This window comes from Drosophila suzukii, chromosome 2L (assembly GCF_043229965.1).
Source record: "Drosophila suzukii chromosome 2L, CBGP_Dsuzu_IsoJpt1.0, whole genome shotgun sequence".
In the NCBI taxonomy this organism is placed as follows: domain Eukaryota; kingdom Metazoa; phylum Arthropoda; class Insecta; order Diptera; family Drosophilidae; genus Drosophila; species Drosophila suzukii.
The window spans coordinates 6,214,201-6,234,186 of NC_092080.1; the positions used below are offsets into that span (position 1 = coordinate 6,214,201).

General features: G+C 46.5%; 10 protein-coding genes across 12 annotated transcripts; 6 read left to right on the forward strand and 4 right to left on the reverse strand.

Moving 5' to 3' along the window:
* Positions 1-2: 2 nt before the first annotated feature.
* Positions 3-1,011, reverse strand: LOC108018143 (uncharacterized). The gene is made up of 2 exons (XM_017085606.4): positions 616-1,011; positions 3-387 (listed from the first exon to the last, which is right to left on the reverse strand). Exons 1-2 carry the CDS (start codon positions 680-682, stop codon positions 68-70), a joined length of 387 nt encoding a protein of 128 aa, XP_016941095.3. The 5' UTR covers positions 683-1,011; the 3' UTR covers positions 3-67.
* Positions 1,012-2,304: 1,293 nt separating this feature from the next.
* Positions 2,305-3,847, reverse strand: LOC108018130 (reticulon-4-interacting protein 1 homolog, mitochondrial). The gene is made up of 3 exons (XM_017085580.4): positions 3,241-3,847; positions 2,574-3,179; positions 2,305-2,518 (listed from the first exon to the last, which is right to left on the reverse strand). Exons 1-3 carry the CDS (start codon positions 3,760-3,762, stop codon positions 2,414-2,416), a joined length of 1,233 nt encoding a protein of 410 aa, XP_016941069.3. The 5' UTR covers positions 3,763-3,847; the 3' UTR covers positions 2,305-2,413.
* A 446-nt stretch (positions 3,848-4,293) lies between these two features.
* Positions 4,294-5,266, forward strand: LOC108018134 (trypsin delta-like). Its single transcript, XM_017085593.4, has one exon. It carries the CDS (start codon positions 4,462-4,464, stop codon positions 5,203-5,205), a length of 744 nt encoding a protein of 247 aa, XP_016941082.3. The 5' UTR covers positions 4,294-4,461; the 3' UTR covers positions 5,206-5,266.
* A 534-nt stretch (positions 5,267-5,800) lies between these two features.
* On the forward strand, positions 5,801-6,667 carry LOC136117386 (trypsin alpha). Its single transcript, XM_065868371.2, has one exon. The coding sequence runs from the start codon at positions 5,828-5,830 to the stop codon at positions 6,590-6,592; it is 765 nt and encodes a 254-aa protein (XP_065724443.2). The 5' UTR covers positions 5,801-5,827; the 3' UTR covers positions 6,593-6,667.
* A 2,163-nt stretch (positions 6,668-8,830) lies between these two features.
* On the forward strand, positions 8,831-9,696 carry LOC108008146 (trypsin alpha-like). Its single transcript, XM_017071972.4, has one exon. It carries the CDS (start codon positions 8,870-8,872, stop codon positions 9,617-9,619), a length of 750 nt encoding a protein of 249 aa, XP_016927461.3. The 5' UTR covers positions 8,831-8,869; the 3' UTR covers positions 9,620-9,696.
* A 636-nt stretch (positions 9,697-10,332) lies between these two features.
* On the forward strand, positions 10,333-11,450 carry cnir (cornichon-like protein). The gene is made up of 3 exons (XM_017068158.4): positions 10,333-10,518; positions 10,571-10,893; positions 10,958-11,450. The coding sequence occupies exons 1-3, from the start codon at positions 10,441-10,443 to the stop codon at positions 11,028-11,030; spliced, it is 474 nt and encodes a 157-aa protein (XP_016923647.1). The 5' UTR covers positions 10,333-10,440; the 3' UTR covers positions 11,031-11,450.
* Positions 11,361-12,659, reverse strand: LOC108005009 (uncharacterized). Its single transcript, XM_017068147.4, has one exon. The coding sequence runs from the start codon at positions 12,567-12,569 to the stop codon at positions 11,475-11,477; it is 1,095 nt and encodes a 364-aa protein (XP_016923636.3). The 5' UTR covers positions 12,570-12,659; the 3' UTR covers positions 11,361-11,474.
* A 420-nt stretch (positions 12,660-13,079) lies between these two features.
* On the forward strand, positions 13,080-14,856 carry SerRS (Seryl-tRNA synthetase). The gene has a single exon (XM_017090310.4). The coding sequence runs from the start codon at positions 13,198-13,200 to the stop codon at positions 14,701-14,703; it is 1,506 nt and encodes a 501-aa protein (XP_016945799.2). The 5' UTR covers positions 13,080-13,197; the 3' UTR covers positions 14,704-14,856.
* A 148-nt stretch (positions 14,857-15,004) lies between these two features.
* LOC108021519 (calponin homology domain-containing protein DDB_G0272472) lies at positions 15,005-18,080 on the forward strand. The gene is made up of 5 exons (XM_017090276.4): positions 15,005-15,332; positions 15,482-16,827; positions 16,888-17,278; positions 17,341-17,864; positions 17,930-18,080. The coding sequence occupies exons 1-5, from the start codon at positions 15,111-15,113 to the stop codon at positions 18,078-18,080; spliced, it is 2,634 nt and encodes an 877-aa protein (XP_016945765.3). The 5' UTR covers positions 15,005-15,110.
* Positions 18,081-18,119: 39 nt separating this feature from the next.
* On the reverse strand, positions 18,120-19,940 carry GABPI (zinc finger DHHC-type palmitoyltransferase GABPI). Of its 3 annotated transcripts, none has more exons than XM_036815902.3 (4): positions 19,828-19,940; positions 19,481-19,652; positions 18,525-19,418; positions 18,120-18,466 (listed from the first exon to the last, which is right to left on the reverse strand). In XM_036815902.3, exons 3-4 carry the CDS (start codon positions 19,373-19,375, stop codon positions 18,286-18,288), a joined length of 1,032 nt encoding a protein of 343 aa, XP_036671797.2. In that variant the 5' UTR covers positions 19,376-19,418; positions 19,481-19,652; positions 19,828-19,940; the 3' UTR covers positions 18,120-18,285. The 3 variants fall into 3 exon arrangements, with proteins under 3 accessions (XP_036671797.2, XP_016945768.3, XP_016945766.3); XM_017090279.4 differs by having other exon boundaries at positions 19,481-19,742; positions 19,828-19,848; XM_017090277.4 differs by lacking the exon at positions 19,828-19,940 and having other exon boundaries at positions 19,481-19,819.
* Positions 19,941-19,986: the final 46 nt, after the last annotated feature.

Consider the following 19,986-nt stretch of genomic DNA (forward strand, 5'->3'; position numbering starts at 1 on the left):
GATACGGTTCGCAGTACGTTTGTTTATTGGATTGCAGTGATCCCATGGGGACTACTTGGATTCCCCTCTAGCGACGCTTCTTCTGGTTCTTTCGTCCTGCCTTCTTCTTCTTTATCCCCTTGGCGGCAGTCTTAGGCATCCTTTGCTTGACCACCCGGCGCCCCAGACGAGGTGTAATCCGGATTCCAGAGGGCACTTTGAACTTGGGCCGGGTCTTGCGGAAGTTAAAGGGCATACGGACCCTCTCGTTGGTCAGGGAGATTACGCCCAGATTGACGCCCACCTCCAATGCAAACTCCACCGCTCTCTTCAGGCTGCCAAAAGAACCGATGTGCTCCTCAAGAATTATATCCTTGATATTATCAATCAGTTCATCCTTAGTGGTACCTGATTAAAAAGATCATATATCATAACTTCATTACATATATTTTTTAAAATGGTACAATCAGAGGTCTTTGATTTGCTCGTCAATTTAGTTTGGAACATCGAACAATATAAAATAATACGTTATAGGAAAGTAGAATCAAAGACATTCCAAAAATCGCAATATACCGGTCATATCCCTTTAGTTATAAATCCTACATTTCTCACAGGAAACATTCTAAAACTACTCACATAGTTGCGGCTGCCGACTAAGCATGTCCAGTATATACGGTATCAAAGGGGAATTAAACTTATCCATTATAAATTTTGTTTTACTGGTCACCAAAATTTCAATATTTATGCACGATTTTTCTGGAGGTATTGAACTCGTATTCCGTTTCGTGTAAAGAACATATGTTGAATGAGAATGACGTTAGCCCAGCAAAGCCCTCTTGGATTTGAAATATTTCCAGAACAACACGCATCCTTGATCGAAAGCAATTAAGTGTCAGACAGCATATTCAATTTCCCTCTTTCACTGTTTAAAATACCAAATTAAATCTAATTAATACACTAGACAAATTAAATACGTGTTAAAGGAACCCAATTCCTTTTAATCAGATGCAAATAATTTCCAAAAAATGTCATTGGCTTGGCCCAATTCCTATCAGGGCATTAGTTTCGCTTAATCCACTGCGGAGATTGGAGTACAATCAATTCGCTTACTAAATTCATATTCCTGGAGCTATCCCAACAATTTTCTGTGATTTTATTGCGTAAAAGAAATAGCCTGGGAAAAACAATTGTAACGACGACGATAAAGTTATATCATCTAGTACATACAAAATAGCAGCCACTAAATGGATGACACATTATTATGCTTAAATACAAGTGCTCTGTACTCGAGTGTTTAGGTTTGTTACTGCCTTGACAATTTTTCCCAATAATAGCTAATTTTATTCAGACATCAGATAAGACCTGGGATTTCAAGGCTTTCAGAAAGCTCAGACAAACAAAATTTTTCCTCAGCAATCTGAGTATAGCGATTATAATAGAACATTTGCGACGCTTATTAGATTCCAAGTTTAATTTCAGCTGTGGTCTTAAAGTAGATATACTAAGCACTAGATACGTATGTTATACATTTAGATAGCAAACATTTTAGAGGGTATTCCTACTTGGGCTGGCAACAGCTTGGCAATTCCGATCATATCAAGAGTGACGGGCCCGGTAACAAATTGAGTGCTATTAATAAAAACCAAAACAAAACAGAGACGCGTGCATTCTTCGCTTTTTTTCGCCGGCTATGTCGGATGATAGCGGCGATGAAGAGGCTTTTTTGTTAGCTTTGGAAAGCCTCGACCTTGGCGATACCGAGCTGGTCATGTTCTGATGCTCTGGAGCGTTGCGAACGCATGTGAACGATGTGTTTAGAGCGAGCAGGCCGCGTGCTGCGGAATCGCCCCGCCGGCCACTCAACCTCTGATAACGAATCTGGGTATTGGAACTTAACCGATAATGGGGCAGCTAGCCAGGCAGGCGATGGAATAAAATTAGACGCACGGAAATTTTCGCAGACCGATGGCGTGTGTCGTGCCTCGTCAACATTGGTCCGAGAATAGTTTAACGATGGGCGCACGCCCATCCCAGCCGGTGTTGGTAAGGTATGCTCGCCAAAGTTGAATCACTTGAGCTGCAGCTACCTGACCGACCAATTGCCCTTCAGGCTGGACGCCTCAGATCCATGGACGATAAGGGAGACTGAGAGCGGCTTTTCACGGTGATTTAAAGGTGATCCTTGACGTACGTCAGCCCTCTAATCTCGCAGATCCGCGGTTAATTTGTGTAATAGAGATCCATATGCGTCAGTAGATTGGCTTGGAATTACACTGTTTGAACCGTGAGCAAGCAGCTCTGATGCAATTCAATGGCGTCAAAGTGTTTCTGTTTCGCAAAGTAGTTCGCTCTAGTGTTTTAATTAACCAACACAAGCGTTTAATGGAACAGAAACAATATCAACAATATCAGTCAGTCATTCGCCCGTTTCCTCTCAGAGCTTCACCACAATCTTGCCCCGCAAGTGTCCGCCCTTCATCTTCTCAAAGGCCTTTGGCAGATCACCGAACCCGTAGCTGCTATCGATCAACGGCATCAGCTGAAAGGGCAGAAGAGGATTAGTCAAGGGAATAAGTTGAGAGAGCTACACAAACCTTTCGCTGCTCCACTAGTTTCTGTAGAAATTGAATGCCTTGGGGTGCGGGACTGAAGAATCCCCACTTCACAAGGCCTCCGCGCTGCGTGACGGACTTAACGTTGGTCTGAACCAGGTCAAACACATTCTTGAGCGCTCCCAGTCCCAATCCCTGCTTATCGATGTTGGCCAGCAACGGGGATGAGAAGGTGATGTACTGCCGGAAATCAAACTTTGATTCCGCCGCCTGCTGGCCTCCCTGGCCGGCACAGTCCAGTACGATGTCGTAGGGTGCGTATTTGCACAGCTCCTCCACGGCCTCGCGGTTGTTGTAGTCCACAACGAAGTCGGCTCCCAGATTCCGCACCATTTCTATGGCATTTTCGCTGCAGGTTGCGAGAACCTGAACTTTTTGTGACTTGAGGATTTGAATGGCCAAGGTGCCAACACCACCGGAACCGCCCAGGACTAGCACACGCTTGTGGGCACCTCCGCCGGAAGCTGTGGCGGCTCCACAAGGACCACCCAGACCTCCTGTTATGTACAGGCCCGACCAGGCCGTCAATCCGGCGTACAAAACGCTGGCAGCCTCGCAGTCATCCAGTTCTTTGGGGGCAGGAGAGAGCTGTGGATTGCAGATTACTTTCAGGATCTTCTGAGAGCTGAAGCTATTAAGTAGTACTTACACAATATGAGGGAACGGCTACGTACTCAGCATGAGCTCCTGTGCTAGACTGCAGGGGCACCACTCCCCAGACGCGGGTTCCCAGGGACAGTGAGTCCGCGGGAACACCCATGCCCGTCTGCACCAACTCGCCGCAGAACTCGCGACCCAGGATAAGCGGGAACTCAATGCCATCGCCCGGCTGACAGCGCATCTTGTTCAGCACAGTGGCTCCGTATCCGCGGAGCATGGCCAGGTCGATGGGATTCACTGCAGTGGCCCTGATCCGCACGAGGCACTCGTTGGAGCTGCGGATCTGGGGGATCTTTAGCTTGTCGGAAAGCTGCAGCTCGTCAATGTCGCCGTAGTTGTGCAACTGCCATCCGCGCATTTTGTCCGAGGATTTGATGGGCGGCGGAGGCAATTGACGATCATTTGTTTGGGAGCCGGAAAGTGCAGATTGTGCCGTCGCAGAAAACTGGCGCCTGGCGAGCAGGATGCACTGCCTCATAGAGAGGATGGAATTAAAACCGACAGTCTGCATTGCCGGGATTTGGTTTTAAAAACACCCAAGTTTAAAATTAATCAATTTTTTCTAACAAAATGGTTTTGTTTTGGTTTTTGTAACCGGCTGGAAAGCAGCTGATTCTTGTTATGTCAAAAATCATCGCAAACAAAATCGATAACAAATTGATTACACGGCTATCGGCCGTTATATTCTTTTAAATTATTTGAAATTATTTTTGTTTCATTTTATTTTGTCACATTTCATTTCAATGATATTTCATTTTTTTCTTGTTAAGGATTGTATTTAAATGAGTGCAAAATATAGATGTTTGCTGAAGGGTTAGTAGCTACAGCCCGTGGTAATACCCAGCAAATTATCCTTTTGGGTGCCATCCCCACTTATATCCTTCACCAGAAGCTTACTTAAACCAGTGGGGACACAGCCACTGCATCTAAACTTTTTATTAGCTTAGTAATTATTTTTAAAAATAGTATTTAAATTCACAAAGAAAATATTTTACCATGGTCTTGACAAATAATATAAACATTGATCCAAAAATAGTCAGTTACAAAACGAAAAAAGATAAGTTCTCCATTAACTCTTTAACTTATAGACCCTGGCTATATTTAGGGATGAGATATTGCCATCGCTTACGGCTTGACACCAGATAGTTGTATAAAAGAGTGGAACAACTTTCATTTCAGACATCGGGAACTTGAGTCAAACAAAGTTAAGATGTTTTTCAAGTATATAGTTTTGTCAGCAATAGCTATCCTGGCTTCCGCTGCACGAATCCCTGAGCCAGAGGAAAGGATTGTCGGAGGCCACCATATTCCCATCGAATACGTTCCTTGGCAAGTGTCACTGTTGAATAATGGGCTACACATCTGCGGGGGAAGTATACATAGCGATCGGGTTATTCTTACTGCTGCCCATTGTCTTGATTACGTAGCGATTAAGGATTTATCAGTTCGAGCTGGATCTTCGCATTGGAGCAAAGGAGGTCAAGAAGTAAAGGTTCTAAAAGCCATTTCCCATTCTCAATACCATTACCGAGATTTTCCTTATGATGTTGCTGTGCTGATTTTGGAGTCACCCCTCAAGTTCAATGCGAATGTACAGAAAATAGCTCTAGCTGAAAAAACTCCTAAGGGTGGAAGTATGACCTTGGTCTCCGGATGGGGAGACACCCGATACGGTGCTCATTTCGGATGGCCAATTCTACAAGGCGTTCATGTGGCTTTACTTGATCCCACTGATTGCAAGAGATCTCATGGTGAGGACGTGATTTGTGCCGATGCATCTGGAAGGGACGCATGTCAATTCGATTCCGGCGGACCTTTGGTTAGCTTACCGGACCGAAAGCTCATTGGCATAGTTTCCCATGGAGAAAATTGTGGTATTGGCCACCCTGGAGTTTATGCAGATGTTGTCTTCTTCCGCGACTGGTTCAATGCTACAATCAATGAAAATATTTAGTAAATCACTGTCACTTAAAGTTAATATTGAAGTTTGTACAAATAAAAGCGATTTTTCGAACATAAACCAAAAGACTTTCCCAATTTATATGATTCATAAAGGGATTTTATTTTTTTAATTTTTAAGATATTTCAGCTGTAAATAATATTTAAAAAACGTTTTACATAAAAACTTTAATTGTTTTATAGTGCTGGACTCACTATATAATTTCAATCCTTTAAAATTAATATAAATATACCCGTTACTCGAAGAGTAATGAGTAGCCCATGTTTGTTTCAGTCTACTCTAACGCCAAGAAACGAACCATTGTTTTTTTTCTGTGGTCCGTTAAATCTTATTTAATTTAAAACATGTTTGCTATAACATTGAAAAATATGAGGAAGTTATAAAGGCTGTCATAAGTAATTATTTAAATACAACGGCACAGCCGAACCTGCATGGTATTCAGAAAGAATATGCATTACCTCGGTCGGAAGAGATAATAATGTGAACAATAGTCAGTGAAAAGATAAGTTTTCCATAAACTCACTAATTTATAGACTCTGGCTGTACCACGTAGTTCTATAAAAGAGTGGCCAGCTTTGAGTTCAGACATCGAGAACTTGAGTTTAGCAAAGCTAAAATGTTCTTTAAGTGTATAATTTTATTATCGATTGCCGTCCTGGTTTTTGCTGCCCAAATTCCTAGGCCAGAGGAAAGAATTATTGGAGGCCATTATATTCCCATCGAATATGTTCCTTGGCAAGTGTCATTGTTAAATAATATGGTACTCCGCTGCGGTGGAAGTATACTTAGCGATCGGGTTATCCTTACTGCTGCTCATTGTGTTTTTAACGTAACGATTGAGGATTTATCGGTTCGCGCTGGATCATCGCATTGGGGAAAAGGTGGTCAAGTGGTGAAGGTTCTGAAAGCCATACCCCATGAGCAATATTGTCACTCTTGCTCTGTTAACGACGTTGCTGTGCTGATTTTGGAATCACCCCTCAAGTTCAGTGCTGATGTACAGAACATAGCTCTAGCTGAAAAACCTTCTCAGGCTGGAAATATTACCTTGGTCTCCGGATGGGGAGTTACTCTCGAAGGCGCAAATTTCTCTTGGCCTATTCTACAAGGCGTCCATGTGACTATACTTGATCCCACTGAATGTAAGAGATCTCATGGTGAGGACGTTATTTGTGCCGACGCTGTTGAAAGGGACGTATGTAACGGCGATTCCGGCGGACCTTTGGTAAGCTTACCGGATCGGAAGCTCATTGGAATAGTTTCCTGGGGATATGGTTGTGCCCGTAAAAACCCTGGAATCTATGCAGATGTTGTTTTCTTCCGCAACTGGCTTAGTAGTACAATTAATGAAAATCTCAATTCAAGTACCGACGAATGTTAAATATTAGTTTGTACGCAAACAAAATGGGAAGTCTCTATCTTCTCCAATAAATAAAATGAATATTTTCTGAAGAAATACATTATTACTAAAATTTAAACGATTTAAAATTTAAACGAGTTGTAGGATCTTAAATAGTTTATCTATCCTTAGAATCTTCATACAGATTTTCAGTTGATTTGATAGGAACTGATCTTTGTCAGAGGTTTGTAGAGTTTGAACCTCTTAGAGCTCTTGGATTTTAGAAAGAGACACCTGGCCACAGTGCTGTTTAGCTCAATTCCCTTACAGATATTGCACACTTGAGTTGGAGAAGGCCTCACCTGGTTGTTATTAGCTGCAAGGGTAAATAATTTAAGTAAGATTAACCCCAATCACCAAAAAAAATCGATTCGTACGATAAGGCTCGAAGCATCCGATGGGCTCTATTCTCCAGTTGATTTTCTGATCCCATGACGTGGGCAGTGGCTGTGGGAATCCGATTATGCAGATGCTTTTAACATCCTGGTTACCTTCGAATATATGGCCATCTCCCTGCGGACCCTGCAGCTCGTTCCCCACCAGTTTTTTCGAGGAAAAGAGCACGCAATACAAGGTGACACTTCCATAGGCTCCTCCTTGGCTCTGATTTTAGGTTACATTGCGGGGTTCCGGGAAGTCAAAGTTAACGAACTCGTCTTGTTTGTTGGCCAGTGGTCGCCATCCCAACTTGTATGGGAATTGGAGAAGGATCAGAAGACCCTTATTGCTGTCCAGCTGTGAGGAAAGCCAGATGCTGCTGGAGGAAAACTGGTGCGTTTGCAGTACTCCACTGTCCACGCCCAGATGATTCTTACAAATCAGATCATCGATCGGCGGGCGAGTGGGCCAAGTTGTAAGGATTATTTCCGGCAGAAGTGTGCTTTGATCTCAAGGTGGTACTATGCACTTTGAAAATAAAATAAAAACAAGGAAGAACGCTATAGTCGAGTACCTCGACTATCAGATACCCGTTACTCAGCTATATGGAGATATGCAAGCAGCAAAGCGAGATTAAAATGCGCCACCTACCGGCGGTATACAGATTTAAGCGTTATGGGCGTTAGAGTGGGCGTGGCAAATTTTTTTTTGGATCAATCGATAGGTATCGACGAGACCAATACATTTCAGTTAAAATTTTTTATCTAGCATGAAAATTGTGGGCGTCACAGGTTTTCGCGGTTTGTGGGCGTTAAAGTGGGCGTGGCAAACTTTTTTTTGGGTCAATCGATAGGTATTGATGAGAACAATACATTTCAGTTAAAATTTTTATTCTAGCATCAAAACTGTAGGAGCCACAGTTTTGGGCGGTTTGTGGGCGTTAGAGTGGGCGTGGCACTGTGCTGAAACAAACTTGCGCTGCGCAGGAATCTCAGGAATCTGCGTGCCTAATCCCAGTATTGTAACTCTCATAGTTTCCAAGATCTCAGCGTTCATACGGACAGACGGACAGACGGACAGACGGACAGACGGACAGACGGACAGACGGACAGACGGACAGACGGACATGGCTAGATCGACTCGGCTAGTGATCCTGATCAAGAATATATATACTTTGTGGGGTCGGAAACGCTTCCTTCTGCCTGTTACATACTTTCCGACGAATATAGTATACCCTTTTACTCTACGAGTAACGGGTATAAAAATGGGGGTGTCCGACTGTCTGTTCGTGCGTATGAATGCTGTGATTTCGGAAACTATAAAATCTAGTTAAGTTTAAGCATGCAGAATCTAGAGAATCCTGCGCAGCGCAAGTTTAATTCAGCAAAGTGCCATTCCCATTCTAACGCCCACAAACCGCCCAAAACTTTACTGATATCATATCTGCGTCTCCCTTGCGCTTCCCCAAGCCGAGTTACGGGTAGTTGATAGTCGGTGCACCCGACAATAGCGTTCTTCCTTGTGTCAAGAATAATCATGGTCACAGCACCTACTTTAAAAACTTACAAAATGTAGCTTTTTAACCAAAGACTCTAATAATATGATAAGGGTAGAAAGCCTGCCAAAAATAGTTCGCCAGTAATTACTTTAAATAGATAAAAATTTTATTGTTTATTTTATTTTCAGAACGAATTATTATTATATTATTGAACCAAAAATAGTCAGTTACAAAATGAAAAAAGATAAGTTCTCCATTAACTCTCTAACTTATAGACTCTGGCTATATTTAGGATTGCTTAGGGCTTGACACCAGAAAATTGTATAAAAGAGTGGCACAACTTTCATTTCAGACATCGGGAACTTGAGTCAAACAAAGCTAAGATGTTCTTCAAGTTCATAGTTTTCTCAGCAATTGCTATCCTGGCTTCCGCTGCTCGAATCCCTGAGCCAGAGGAAAGGATTGTCGGAGGCCACCATATTCCCATCGAATACGTTCCTTGGCAAGTGTCACTGTTGAATAATGGGCTACACATCTGCGGGGGAAGTATACATAGCGATCGGGTTATCCTTACTGCTGCTCATTGTCTTATCTACGTAACCATTGAGAATTTATCGGTTCGAGCTGGATCTTCGCACTGGAGTAAAGGTGGTCAAGTGGTAAAGGTTTTGAAAGCCATATCCCATCCTAAATACATAAAATATCCTGCATTGCCGTATGACGTTGCTGTGCTGATTTTGGAGTCACCCCTCAAGTTCAATGCGAATGTACAGAAAATCGTTCTAGCTGAAGAAACTCCTGAGGGTGGAACTATGAGCTTGGTCTCCGGATGGGGAGATACTCTTGAAGGCGCAAATTTTCCTTGGCCCATTCTGCAAGGCGTCCATGTGACCATACTTGATCCCACTGAATGTAAGAGATCTCATGGTGAGGACGTTATTTGTGCCGATGCTGTTGAAAGGGACGTATGTAACGGCGATTCCGGCGGACCTTTGGTTAGCTTACCGGATCGAAAGCTCATTGGCATAGTTTCCTGGGGAGATGGCTGTGCACAGAAAAACCCTGGAGTCTATGCAGATGTTGTCTACTTCCGCAACTGGTTGAATAGTACAATTAATAAGAACCTCAACTAAAATACCGACGAATATTAAATATTAATGTGTACATAAACAATATATGAAGTCTCTATCTTCTTCAATAAATAAAAAAATATTTTCTGAACAAATACGTTATTAATAATAATTTAAACGATTCAATGGCGAATTTTTAGGATTTTTAATTAATTTGATAGGAACTAATCTTTGTCAGAGATTTGGGGAGAACCTCTCCGTGCTCCTGGACTTATAAAATTTTCGAGGCTTCCAAATGTCTTGTACTAAACCTCTAAAATAAGGTTATTTTTCACCAGTTCCAGTTTAACCTGTGGTACCTGCACAATCAGATCCTGCTCCCTGGGCTGTATAATCATCAGCCACACAGCACTTCCAATCCTTGCAGTCATCCAAGGACCCACAGTCGTCCCGGACGGATAGGTTCCGTTAGGCGGTAGCAACCGGATAAACAGGTGTTCGGAATGGTGGGGCATTATAGTTGTAAACTTAAACATTTGTCAACTCTAGAGAAATTTAAAAACACGGAGATACCAAAAAAATAGGAAACAGGAACTAATATCATCCTTTGGCATTTTCATAATATTATTTTTTGGTTTCAATATTATTATTTTTAATTTCCAAATTGACAGATTACAAATAATAAAAATTCAAAAAAAACATTCGTTATTAAGGGATGCAAAATCGCGATACCGCTATACAGAACTCTTTACAAAAACGCAGTATGGCATTTTATAGGACGTTTTCTTAATTGGAAGCAAATCAAACGCGAAATGGTGCAAAATCTGTAAATAAAATAGAAGAATACTGTATCTTTAAGTAAAAAGCGGATCTATAGTGCAATTATGTTTCTGCCCGAAACCGCCACCTTCTGCATCACCCTGCTGGTCTATGGAGCAATCCTCCTGCTCCTGATTTACTATGTGAGTCTGAACTTCTACAAAAGAAAACCATTTTTACAGGTGACTTTTGTAGGTCCTGACGCTGGCGGATCTGGAGTGCGACTACCTGAATGCCCAGGAGTGCTGCAGGCGACTGAACTTCTGGGTGATACCCAAGTTCGGATCCCACGCCCTGCTGTGCGTGCTCCTGCTCCTTGGAGGCCACTGGATAATGTTTCTGGTGAACCTGCCGATGGTTGTTTGGCTCTTCTACGAACTCCATCGCCAGCGACGCGATAGCCTGGGAGTCTACGATCCGGTGGACATACACAGTCGGGGATTGCTGAAGGTCCACCTGAGGAATTGTATGATCTACCTGGGCTACTACTTCGTCATGTTCTTCGTGGGCTTGTACTGGTGAGTTGGGTGTTGTACACCACTTCTAAATTCTTACTTATCACTGTAATCCTGCTCTTCGCAGTCTCATTTCATCGCTGATCAAGGGGGATCCTATCAAGCGGTACGAGGACGACGAAATAGTCACGGATTTCTGAAGTTTAGCCAAATAAGTCTGCAGACAAAGGGCTTCCAGAGTATTCTCTAATCCCAGACCAAACTACAATGCCCGGTTATAGTTTCTAATCCGCCTGAAATGAGCAGAGGGACCTTCTTTTGACAGACCAGTTTCCTTATAGACTTCTGCAGAATTTGATAGAATTCAATTTAAACTTGAACATTGTTTAGTCATTTTACTATACCATTAAGTGGGATACATAATTATGTGTATTCCAATAGTATAGTTCGTTGAAAATCTGTGAAAACAAAAGACTGTAACACAGGAGTGTTTACATCGCGTTGACAGGATACACAGAAGACCAACCTAGTCGCACTTCATCTTCACTTTATTTATTTCATCTTTAGCAATATAAGCGTATTCGAATACAAATCACAAAATACATAACCATACACAGAAAGCTGTTCTTGGGTTGAACCCTCTGTTATTGCAGGAAGTCCACTACCTCCTCGAGTTCCCGTTGGCGAGCCTGTTTCTGGGCCCAGCGAGCTTCCGCCGTCTTTACGCTGACCACCCAGCGATCATGGGCCAGCTTGATGCCACACACAGCATCGTCCGGAGCCCGAGACACGGTGGCTCCGCCTCCGTGGGGCCTTCCCATGTAGGTCTGGGCATCGGAACGCGGATGCCGACGCTGGGCAGGACATAGTTTGCCGCCCTTGGGAAAGGGTGGCTCCGACAGGTACTTCTTAAGGCAGCCCTGGTGAAACAGGTGACCACAGTAGACGCGCTCGATGAAGAAATCCGAATTGTCATCGGCGTCTATATCCTCCGGATACTCCGGCAGCACGGTGCTGTCACAAATAGGGCAAAGCTCGATGTGGAAGTCCCGGGTTGCCTCCAGGCAGAACTTGAGCGATCGCTGCAGACTCCTGACTGGCCGGAAGTTGGCCAATTGCTCCTTGCTAAGCCGGATTGGCGGCTCCACGCACTGACGGGCAATCTCCCGCGACTGGCCGTTGAGGTAGCGCACGAGCACGGCCGGAAGATTGGATTCCTGACCGCGCAGCTCCACACTCTGCATGGGATAGCTGTCCGGAACGACAGCGGTGACTCTGTAGGTGTAGCGGCCTCCCTTGGCCACCAGCTCGACGCTCCGGTTCTTCTGCTTCAGCTTCAGCTGGCTCTCCGTGCCTCCCGTCTTGATGTCTGCCCTTAGCTGCTTGATCTCGTCTAGGCACACGCACAGGGGATTGTCCGTCAAATACTGCTGGGTAAAGGCCAGGACCAGAAGCGCCTGTGGCTTCCCGAGGAAGTCCTTGGCATAGTCATCGATCAGCCGGGTGAGCTCCGTCAGCAGCATGTCGGAGTACACACGACTCTTCAGCTCCACTAGTATGGGAGTGCTCTGGGGATAGTTTTCCGGAAAGCGCAGGCACACGGTCATCAAGCGGTTGGGCCGCTCCGGGTAGATGTCAACCCGGATCAGGGAGCTGGAGCAGATTATGATCTTTGTGTGTGGCACCTGCTTCTCACATTTCGCCCGGAACTCCGTAACTTCCTGGTCAATAAAGCTCATCGTTGAGGGCGATATCTGTTAAGAGTTCGCTGCTGTTCTCCAATTGGACTGTTTTTGAACAGCTGGGTAAATGCAGGTAGTGTTGGGAAACGGTGACAGGTTAGTTTGACATGGTGACGAAAAACATGTAGGCTAGATGGGTTCTCTTGAAAAAATGGAAAAAAAACTTATTTATCAATTTATTTGGTAAGAACAAACAAATTGTTGTTTGTATTTGTATTATAATTAAGTGACCATTTTTACTTTAAAAATAAGAATCGTTACGGCCCAAGTTTCACATTATTGTCAATTGATATTGAATTGAATTTCTTGGACATGGTGAACAGATTTGTTGAAAAGAGCTTTTATTGTATTACAAATTATTGTATTTTAAGATCTAATGTATAAAAAGATTTCTACTTTTATTTTGTAAAATGTGTCAACAAATGGGTTAACATCTCGAGAGCACTCAAGATCTTCCGGATGAGTCACACCATGCACTTCGTCACCTTCCCAGCACCCCACACACCAGTGTTGGAAGCGCTGCCCAGCTGACGCAAAAGACCAGCCACGTTGTGAAAACGCCGACGAACTCCAAGCAAATCGAAGCTATTCCCCGCGATTGAGACTTAACTAAAGCCTAGCTAACATGGTGCTGGATCTGGATCTGTTTCGCAGCGACAAGGGCGGCAACCCGGACGCCGTGCGCGATAACCAGAAGAAGCGCTTCAAGGATGTGGCACTGGTGGAGAATGTGATCGCCAAGGACACTGAGTGGCGTCAGTGCCGTCACCGCGCCGACAACCTCAACAAGGTGAAGAACGTCTGCAGCAAGGTGATCGGCGAGAAGATGAAGAAGAAGGAGCCGGTGGGCGCCATGAGCGAGGACCTGCCGGCCGGCTTGACCGAGGACCTCACCGAGATCGTGGTCGAGACCCTGCAGCCGCTGACCGTCAACCAAATCAAGCAGCTGCGCATCCTCATCGACAATGCCATGACCGAGAACCAAAAGACCCTGGAGCTGGCTGAGCAAACGAGAAACACCTCGCTGCGGGAGGTGGGCAACCACTTGCATGAGTCCGTCCCCGTGTCCAACGACGAGGAAGAGAACCGCGTGGAGCGGACCTTCGGCGACTGCGAGAAGCGTGGCAAGTACTCGCATGTGGACCTCATTGTGATGATCGACGGCATGAACGCCGAGAAGGGAGCCGTGGTGTCCGGTGGTCGAGGCTACTTCCTCACCGGAGCTGCCGTCTTCCTGGAGCAGGCACTCATCCAGCACGCCCTGCATCTGCTGTACGCCCGCGACTATGTGCCTCTGTACACGCCCTTCTTCATGCGCAAGGAGGTGATGCAGGAGGTGGCCCAGCTTTCGCAGTTCGACGAGGAGCTCTACAAGGTGGTGGGCAAGGGCAGCGAAAAGGCCGAGGAGGTGGGCGTGGACGAGAAGTACCTGATTGCCACCTCGGAGCAGCCCATTGCCGCCTACCATCGCGATGAGTGGCTGCCGGAGGCATCGCTGCCCATAAAGTACGCCGGTCTGTCCACCTGCTTCCGCCAGGAGGTTGGCTCCCACGGTCGCGACACTCGTGGAATTTTCCGTGTTCACCAGTTCGAGAAGGTGGAGCAGTTCGTGCTCACTTCCCCGCACGACAACAAGTCGTGGGAGATGATGGACGAGATGATTGGCAATGCGGAGCAGTTCTGCCAGTCCCTGGGCATTCCATATCGTGTGGTGAACATCGTATCCGGTGCCCTTAACCACGCCGCCGCCAAGAAGCTGGATCTGGAGGCTTGGTTCGGCGGCAGCGGGGCCTACAGAGAGTTGGTCTCTTGCTCCAACTGCCTGGACTACCAGGCGCGCCGCTTGCTGGTTCGCTATGGCCAGACCAAGAAGATGAACGCCGCCGTCGACTACGTGCACATGCTGAACGCCACGATGTGCGCCGCCACTCGTGTCATCTGCGCCATCCTGGAGACCCATCAGACAGAGACGGGCATCAAGGTGCCGGAGCCACTGAAGAAATACTTGCCGGCCAAGTTCCAGGATGAGATTCCGTTTGTCAAGCCTGCTCCTATTGATCTGGAGCTGGCTGCTGCCGAGAAACAGAAGGGCAAGAAGGAGAAGACCAAGAAGGACCCGGCTGCTGGTTGAGATTAAAGTCCCCTCAATTACTATGAAATATACTGCTAAACTAAGCTTGCAAAGTCCTCAAAATTTGTGTTACTTATCGACTTATCTAATATTTATGGCATTTATATACAATTTATAACGATTAAACTGGATCAAGCTATGCTTCGAATGCAATTGTAATTGTTTTGGTTAGGATGGTGTCTATATACTTTCCAACATTTTCAAAAGTCTTCTGTTGAAGAATTTAATTGGAATATACAAATATGTAAATTCTTTACGAGGGAAAGTCACCCCGGCCGGCAGTTTTCGTTGTCAGGACAATATGTTGAAGTTGTTTACGACCTTTTTTCTTGGGACTCAGTTCCCATTTCATTTTCAAGACGAAAACAACTTTTACTATCACAATTCGAGACAGTTTTTGAATAAAGATGTCGCATCTCAAGCGTCGTGAGAAACCCAACAAGGAGACTCGCTGGGATCGCATCCGCAAGCGTCACCAGCAGGTGAATCCTTTGGGCCTGAAGACCGAAGCAGTGCGTCGTCTGATCGAGGCGGATTACGTTGGAAGGCGACAGGAGAGGCTTCTGATCGAAGGAGAAGAAACTAAGCAGCTGAATCCTAGTGTTATAATGGACATGCGACATAAGATGGTAAATTGGACATATAAATTATATTTTTGTATTCTTTATAGCTATAAAAAATTGAAAATGTTATACATTTTCTTATTACATATTTTTTTAAGTAGCTTATTTAACAAATTATTTATTTCGATTAAGTAATATAAACCATCTTCAAACAGTTTCAGAAAATACCACACAAACTACCCCTGGCCACCATAGCCCATGACCATAGCAACTCCCTAGAAGCTACCAAGGCGCACAATCTGGAGGTGGAGCAGCGTTTTATTGACAATCAGCTGAAGAATTTCCGCCAGCAGTTGTCCAGACAGTTCCAGCGAAGTAAATCCCACCGAGTGCCGCCCACTAAGCCGGACTTTAAACTAAACCATGCACCTCTGGTGAAGAGTCTTGCCCAAGCTGCCCAGCACATAGATAACTTCTACAACACTCCCGTCCAGGCCTTGGGTGAGATGGCGCAGATGTGCTCCGAGACCAAGTCGGTGGCCACCAAGAGCCTGATTCAGCAACTGAGAGCGGAACCGGAGAAGGAGGCGGACATGGACTGCGAATGGGTGGAGCAGGAAGCCCAGGTGATGGAAATACCGGAGTTTTTGGAGGAGCAAGTAATATCCTTCGATGTCCTGGAGTATCGCAACTTCACCAAGCAAGTCCAGGCAGATGAGAGCAAGGCGAAGCTCCTGCGTTGTCGCACTCCTAGTCCGCTGACCTCCACGGAGGAGTTCTTTCGACCAATGCGGGCGGCTGCCGAGCGCCAGATGCTGCACGTCCGAACCGTTCGTCACGAGGAGGAACTGCAGCAGGAGAATAAGCAGGAGCAGGTGCAACAGCCAGATGGTAATCCTTCTTCGCTGAAAAGAGAATCCTCAACCTGCTCGAACACCAGCGATGGCATAGACTCTGTGATATCCGACTTGGCCGAGGAAGCGCTGTATGAACTCCAGTTGGAGGCAGCTGAGAAGCAGAAGGAGGAGATCGACAAGGAGCTGCCCATCCCGCCCAAGCACGTGCAGTTTCAGTTGCCCCAAAAGAAGACCCCAACGCCGAGCACTCATCCTATTGGGGAATCAGAAGCCGAACCAGAACCGGAGCCCCTCCTCATCCGGCGGATAGAGTTGCCCAAGGTTGTGGTGAAGCCCAAGGAACCAGAGCCTCCGGAGCTGTCCAGCGATAGTGATGATGAGTCGGGTGTGGCGCCTACCCACGAGAAACAGAAGATCATCGACCAGTTATTTCAGGCCAGGGCCAACACCCAGTTGGTGGTGATGCGTAAGTACTTCCTCAAGTGGATACACTTCACAACGATGGAGAAGATTGAGCGGGAGCAAGGTCAATCCTGTCAGGCGCGAGACAATCGGGTGCAGAAAATTAATGCCTTTCTGGACAAGGTGCGGCAGGAGAAGAAGCGACAGCGCACAGAAGCAGTGGCTGAGACTGGTAAGATCACCCAGAAATCCCTGGAGCAGCGCGAGGAGGCCGTGAAGTTGGCCAAGCAGTTCAAGAATAAGTAGGTATCTTTCACACATATACAAGATATATCTAATACTGGATTTTCTTGATCCTGTAGACTTAAAGTGCAGCAGGACATCATTGACTTACAGCGGATCAAACTGGAGCGCCAGGAGCGGCTTATTATGCAGCTCAAGATGACGAAGCTCAGCGACGAGGCCAAAGAGGCGCGTGAGGATCTAAAGCAGGAGCTAAAGACGGTAATCCGCTGCGGCGATCCCAAGGCCAAAGCGAAGGCCAAGTGCTTGCAGCTGATAGGCAGTCTGCGCGATGCGCAAGATGAGGAGATGGACCAGCTTCAGGGCAAGGCGCTGCTGCAGCCACGCTTCCTACAGCACATGCAGGAGCGGGCCACCGAGCGGAGTATGCGTCATGAGCAGGCTCGTCAGCGGCGGGCGCAGGCGGATGCTGAAAGAGAAGCGGCCAAGGCTGCCCTGGAGGAGGCCAAGGTGGGTTATTTATAACATTCGAATTCTTGTGTATAAACACACCTTAAATACTAATTCTATAGCGCCAGGAGGACGAGGAAGCCAAACGCCTAAGGATGGAGGTCCTTAAGGAGAAGCGACGCCAGGAGAAAATGGCTAAGGTCCTGAAGGAGCGGGAACGCCAGCGCTTCATCGAGAACCAGCGCAAGGCCGTGGAGTTCAGTCGCCGGCTTCTGCTGAGGCGGATTGGCATGGAGGGCTTCAAACGACTGCTGCAGCGCAAACGCGAGAATCTGGTCAAGAGCGAAGAGTTCCGATGCCGGCTGTTCAAAAAGAACGCCTTCCGTTCGTGGTACAGCTATGCGGCCTATAGGCAGCGCGAGAAGATGATCCGAGCGGAAAGGTGTTGGCATAACATCCTCAAACGCCGAGCCATGTACGCCTGGATTGGGTATGTGCAGAATGAGAAGAGCAAGATGATGGTGGCAATTGATTGGCATGCACTTCATGCCATGGAACACTGGTTTGGACGGTGGCACCACTATACCACGCGCTGCCGGATGATTGACGATACCAAGACACGGCAGGCCATCTCGCATCATGAGTGGTAGGTTCACCTAAAAATAAATACTTTATGGGATTACTCATTAATTATTTAACAAACTTTACTAGGCACCTGAAATGGAAAGTCCTGGACTGCTGGCGACGCCTGCCGCAGATCCTCAAAGTCGAGAAGGAGACGGAGGAGCGCCGCCAGCGGTGGCGCATGAAGATCTGGGAGCTACTACCAGATTACAAACCGAGAGAGGATAGCCTATGGTAACTTTTTCAACATTTCACTTTTCGTTTAGTTCGTTTCGCGTTTTTAGATTCCTAAATATATTTATTTTGAATAAATTTGAAATTGCATTTAAGACCTTAAAGCGCTATGACTAAGTACGACTACCAAGAACAGAGTTTAGAGTGAAAATACTTTAGTATTTGGGCTACAAGCTTGAGCCTTCTTGTGCTTTTTGGTTTGTGAGCAATCACTTCAAAATGGCTCGCCAGTTGCTCCAGATTCGATTGCGACCTGCGGCGTTGGAGGCGCGTTTGTATTCGTGTAGGGTGGAGCCCTTCCACCACAAGTAGGCCTGTCGAGTGAGTATGAAAGCAATATAGGCGGAAATTAGCAGGGCATAGCAAGCCACTACAAAGGAGATACCCAGCCTGAATCGGAGATGAATGGGTTAACATTATAAAAGAAGGGGTAAAACTATCTACTCACTCAAAGCCCTCGAAAACTTCACTGCAGTCGTCGGGCAGTAGCACGGGATAGCCCAGCGGTCGCACCACCATGAAAGGATGGCAAATCGATGTTAGGGTCAAGTTGGCGCCCAGCAGGAGTGCAATTTCCGACAGAGCCAGTCCGAAAATGTACCACACATGGTTCCGCTCCCCGATGCAGCAGTTGAGCCAGTAGCTATGGTGATCCCGCCTCTTTACGCAGGTTCCGCAGACGGGGCAGTGGTATGCCCTCCTGGGAGTCACCTTCCGACAGATCTCGCAGATGTTGGGCTGGCCGTGCATCAAGCCCGAACGCTCAGCCGAGTCCATGTCCACCACTTCGTCGTCGTCCAAACTCAGCACACTATCCATCTGTAGCGTGGTCTGGGCCTCTGCCTGCTCCTCGCCACTAGAAGCCTCCGCGATGCCAGGCAACTCATCTTTGGGAGTAGTTCCATACTGAGCCGAGACTAGATTCAAGGGGGACAATGCCTTGGTGGAGTAGAGACAGTACAGAGCGGCACAGGAGAAAAACATTAGCGCGTAATTCTCCTCCGGGGCCAGCTCCAGCAGAGGAACCTGAAACTCAAAGATGATGATCATGTAGAGCACCGAGAAGACCAGCCAGCTGAGAAAGAAGTTTGTCCGCGTGGCCGTCCGCTTGGCCAGCTGCATGCCCCAGATGGTGAAGCCCACCAAAGTGAGCATCAGCACAATGGCGGTCTTGGAGTTCAAAGTGGCCAATCCCAGCATGAGGGGAACAATGAAGGCGGGAGCTACAGCTGCGGGTGAAATTCGCTTGGCTCCGCCGCGCCATGGCAGACGCAGTCGATCCTGGAAGGCGATCAGCATGCCGTCTATGTTCCTACGATCGATGGCCTTGCAGGTGACGAGTCTAAAAAGGATTTAACAAGGAGTTAATTGTAATCCCAGATGGCTTTCCTTGTGTATCCCTACCTTGTACACACTAAGTCGAAGTCCACGCAGTTACAACAGCATCCTAGGATGTGCGATCGCTTTCGAGTGTCCTCCGCCACGTACTCACAGCAGCAGAGGTTCCTGTTCGCCTCCGACTTAGCCTCCTCGGCCTCCGATCTCCAAGCGGCAGACACAAAATCGGAGGAGCCGGCTGACATCAAGAACATCGATTTTTTTCGGAGTTCCGGGCAGCGTGTGAGGAAACAGTTTAGATAAGGTTAGTGCACGCCCTACCCGCAGACTGGAGGAACGTTTCAAAAGCAATCATAAGTTCCGTGGGTGGGTCCATTTTAATTGTTTTATCAGAGCGCAACGAATTTACTCACAATTTTTCCGGAATAAGGGCAACAACAACTCAGCTGACTGTTACAGGGTGCCCCGCGTAAAGAGGTCTGCCAACTCGGGCGTAGATTACCGTTTTATTTGAAACCCAAGTCTGTTATCTATATAAGGGAATTGGGGTACATATCCGGAGTTTAAGATAA